This window comes from Heliangelus exortis, chromosome Z, assembly GCF_036169615.1.
Source record: "Heliangelus exortis chromosome Z, bHelExo1.hap1, whole genome shotgun sequence".
Taxonomy (NCBI): Eukaryota; Metazoa; Chordata; class Aves; order Apodiformes; family Trochilidae; genus Heliangelus; species Heliangelus exortis.
In genome coordinates this window covers 5,038,285-5,042,811 of record NC_092454.1, presented here as the reverse complement: position 1 = coordinate 5,042,811, position 4,527 = coordinate 5,038,285, and the positions used below count along the sequence as shown (strand labels likewise).

The 4,527-nt window shown below is 51.2% G+C and overlaps 1 protein-coding gene across 1 annotated transcript; it reads right to left on the bottom strand.

Moving 5' to 3' along the window:
* Positions 1–2,203: 2,203 nt before the first annotated feature.
* Positions 2,204–3,961, bottom strand: LOC139789823 (inositol 1,4,5-trisphosphate receptor-interacting protein-like 1). Its single transcript, XM_071730897.1, has one exon. The coding sequence runs from the start codon at positions 3,633–3,635 to the stop codon at positions 2,616–2,618; it is 1,020 nt and encodes a 339-aa protein (XP_071586998.1). The 5' UTR covers positions 3,636–3,961; the 3' UTR covers positions 2,204–2,615.
* Between the last annotated feature and the right edge of the window lie 566 nt (positions 3,962–4,527).

The following is a 4,527-nucleotide window of genomic DNA, read 5'->3' as shown; positions in this document are numbered from 1 at the left end:
GCTCTGCTCTCTGTGCTTGCACGATGACTGCCAGTTAATCAGTTTCTTCTAGAAAAGCCCATTCCCATGACTGGATCTACCTATGCAGTGGCGTCTTACATGTCTGCTTGTAACATGACATCCAGCTCCCCAGGAAAATATACCTATGTTTTTGCTGTTGGTATATACAGCGTGGGAAACTCTTTGCCCAGCTGCTTACTCCATACAAGGGGAAGGCTAGCATGGCTGTGACAGCGACATCTGAGGTTGTATCAGGCAGTAGAAAAGAAAAAAGGTCTTGCTGATGTTTACAAACACGATATATATAAGTGGAAGGAAAAATGTATTAAACAAATGCCACTTACTTTACCTTATTGTAGCTTAGAAGTAGTAAATGTCTCCTAGATGGGTAAGCTTCAGAGAGACAAACTTTCAGTTTGCTCAAAACCTTTTGCAAGGATTCTTTTATTTTGGCTGGTAATGCATTTACTTTTTGGAAATATCTGGAATTGTCACTTGAGATTTTTTCTTCATGTAGTTTATTTTCTTGGTTTTTGGTTTGGTTTGTTGGGGTTTTTTTAATCAATAGATAAAACCAGGAGAATGTATCAATAAACAAAGCAAAGCAAAAGATCTTTCTCTGACGTTGATGTCAAGTGGCACAGTTGGACTTCACTGATAAAGAGCATTTTCTTTTGCACCTGATCTGTACCTTATGCAGGACCACTGTGGTCCTTAGGCATAATTCTGATTTGCTCAGGTTTTTCACATTTTAAAGTATTTTTTAACAATGTGAGGTGCAAGAGCACACAAGAAGCGAGTTGTTACATGAACCCTTTTTTGTTGCTTGTGTTTGCTGGTTGCCTTTTGATGGGAACTAAGGAAATGCAGGTGTCTCCCAGAAGTTAAACTTTTTGTATAACCATTGGACTGCATAGAGATGACTGCTAAATGTAGAATCATTCAATCATGTAACTGTTTTGGTTGCAAAAGTCCTTTAAGATCCTCAAGTCCATCACTTGACCCAGTACTGCCAAGGCCAACACTAAACCATGGCCCTCAATACCACATCCACACAACTTGGAGGTTACCAGAGATGCTCTAGGTGCTTCCCAGGCTTCACTGTCCTCCTCTGGATATGCTCCAGAGAGACTCTGAAATTACTCCATCTGCCTAAGCTCAGAAGTGCAGAGGTGGAGCCTTGGTGAAGGATCAGTTATAGCAGAGCCCAGAGCATCAGCTCTTTTTCAGTAATGCTCCCTGACTTTGTGGCAGATGAGCAGTCAGCACCCTGTGCCCTTGGTTCTGATCACAGCTGTGCAGAGACACAGCGTTTGGTCAAACAGAACATGAAACTGTTCCTGGGAAGTTTTCGGCAGATGGAGAGAACATCATCCACCAGCTCTTCAACCATTGGAAAGGACCCTGGCAGGTCTGATAAAGGGCGGGCTGTTTCTTCCTCATTCCTCATGACCTGCCATGTTAATGGAAGATCCCTCTTTCCTTGTGATACATGGCCTAGAGGTCCTCTTCTTCAGCCACCGCCAGCGAATGAAGAGCACGATCAGTAATGCACCAAGGACTGAGAACCGACAGTACTGCAAGACTGGAAAGAGCAGTGGGAGGCCACGTGCTCTGCTCCTGGGTCCAGAGCTGCAGGCTGCATTCCCCTTGTGGCTTCTTCTCCAGCTCTTCTGTTCCCACAGGATTTGCTGACAGTGTTATTTTAATTACATAAATAATTTCTAATATGTATTCTAATACATATTCTAATACACATCTGATACAAATCCTATTTAAATACATAAATAATTTCTGACAACTCAATTTTAGGCCAAAGCCCAATACTGCCCTAGAACAAGCGGTGATAAAAAGATGTCACACTCTGAATATGAACTCCCTGTAGCTCTTTATGTCCGTTTTTTAGTGGGAGTCCAAAACTTAACCCAGGATTTGAAGTAGAGCCTGACCAGTGCTGAGAATAGGGGGACAACCCCTGCCCTCATAACATGTGCTGTAGTATTCATGGCCCCCGGGCAGACGCGTGGTGAGAAGTGGCCTGCTCCGTTGCGACTGTGCCACAGTTCGCTCTGACTCTGCCACAGTTCCCTCCAACTCCACCGTGGTTCCCTCCAACTCCACCGTGGTTCCCTCCAACTCCACCGCGGTTCCCTCCGACTCCACTGCCTCTCAGCCCCTGTCTCGGGCTGCTGGGTGCGGTACTGAAGCCTGGCCCTGCAGGGCCTTGCTGCTGTCCAACCAGCCGAGAAAATCACTGGTGGCTCAGTGTGCACATGGTGTTAACAAGCAGGATGAAGAAGCACAGCACATGCGTGGTGGATGAATTCAGTGGTCCAGGCTGAGGGCGAGAGGATCCACCTGGAGGAGCGCCGCCATTTTGCAAGCCGTCCATCAGGTTCTCTCTGGAGATGCCCCTGGGGTGCTTTTCCTCTGAGCAGCTTTACAGCAACTCTTCCTTTCCCCATGCCTGTGGTATTGCATGGGGTTGTTGTGGCCCAATTGCAAAATCCTGATGAGAGCCCTCTCACGGTGTGTAAAGCTTCCAGCAGGAATGGGCTCTCGCAGAGGGAGGTCAGGTGCTGCCCAGATGGGCAGTATAATATACTGGGTGCTGCCTACTCGATGGTGAGGAAGGTGTCCGAGGTGTTGTGCTGCACCCCAAGGATCATCTCAATCAGAAGGGCTCTTCCTGAAGATGTCCTCACTCTGAGCCTGCAGGAGCGCATGGAGGGCAGCACCGTTAGCTGGCAGTGCCGTGATTCAGGCAGAAGCACCCAGGCTTCTGCAACCAACCACTGGAACCAGTGCACGGTATCCTCAATGTCCAGGTAGTTCCCAGCACAGAGGGTGTCAAGAAGGCTGGGAGCCTGATTTAGCCTCAGCTCCTTCTCAGGATGGTGCAGGAAGCACAGCATGTCCTCCACCAGCTGCTTCCCCTGGCAAGTGCACTCCAGCTCCACCAGCACCTGGCATTTCCTCACCAGCATCTCCTCTTCCCTGCTCATCTTTATACAGAAGGAGTGTCCACGGGGGGGCTCGATGAGCACCAGAAAGCTCTCAACAGTAGGAACCTCAGAGGGGCTCCAACCTTCTGAATTAGTTCTGGTCTCAACTGCTGGCCATATTTGTGGCATGAAACTGTTCTCAGAAAGTTTTAGGCATGTGAGAAGAAGATCATCCACCAGATCCGAAACAATTGGGAATGATGCTGGGAGATCTGACACACGACAGTCTTTCACTTCTTCAACTTTAATATCTGACTTGTTTATGAAATCGTCCTCTTTAATCCTGGTGGCTAGCTGGGAGATCATCTCAATGAGCCACACGCACATCCTGAGGGGCAGGACTAGCAGTGAAACAATGGCATAGAATTGCCACTGCTGCAAGGATAGAAGAAGGACGGCCCCCCAAAGAAAGCTTCTCTGCTCCTGCGTCCAGAGCTGGAGGCTGCATTCCCCTTGCGGGTTCTTCTCCAGCTCCCCCACCTCCTTCAGCCTCCGAGTCATGTGCCACCTCAGCATCTCCTCTCGCAGCTGCGTGCGCACATGTGTCTCCTCATCCAAGCCGTCACCCACCATCTGCGGGTGATGGATGAGGCTCAGCACAACCAAGGCGAGGAACTGTATGGCTCTCATGACCGGTACGAGGAGGGAGACAAGGGCTTCAGTTGGGCTGGCAGGGAGGGAGCTGTGTCGGTGGGGACGATCGGGTCTGGGAGGCGCAGGGAGCTGTGGGCAGGTAGGAGAGGGGCCGAGGCACCTGGCAGGCAGCAAGGCGTGCTCCCAGCCCCGGCGGTGGCAGCACCGTGCCCTGCCCGAGGCGCTCCCGCCAGCGGCCCCAGGGCGAGAACCCGCCCCTCGGGGGCCGCCTTTCTGCCCCGGCCCTCGCCCGGCCCAGCCTCCCCCTGCCTGCGCACTCACCGCTGGCCGAAGCTGAACTGGGGCAGAGCTGCCCGCTGGCACCTTTTCTTGCTCCCCCTCATTGTCACCTCACAGCCACGCCCAGCACCCAGCCGCTCACCCCTGTCACCAGGAGCAACAGCCCCGACACCCCCAAAGGACACACCCAGCCGGCAGCACGGGGCTCCCAGGGGCTCCCTTTACAAACCTGACACAGGACCCCCAGAAGCCCCCTCACCAGCCGAAAATCGGCTGACCTGACCCAGGGCCACTTTCCCACCCCTTGAGATGGGACTGGCTCCCTTGTTCTGATCTAGGGATTCTTCCCTAGCAGCCTGTCCTTTATTCCGCTTTGTATAGACTTAAATTTAGTCCTTGAAATAGTCAAGGGGCTCCTTGTTCGGCCATGCATGTGAATCTATGCACCTGCTGCTGTGTGTGCCTGACCTCTTCTTTTTTTGGGTTGCTCCTGAGATTGCAGGAGGTGATCCTTTAATTTGCCTTTGCCAGCTTTCTTGGCCCCTTCTTCCCCCCCACGGTTTTATCCCATGTCCTCTCCCAAGCAGATCCTTCAAGAAGCTGAAGCCTAGCCAGCTTGCTGTGCCCTCTTCTCACTGTCCTGAGGATT

Excerpts from the sequence above, each read along its gene's own strand:
- LOC139789823 (XM_071730897.1), bottom strand. The coding sequence starts at position 3,635 with ATGAGAGCCATACAGTTCCTCGCCTTGGTTGTGCTGAGCCTCATCCAT.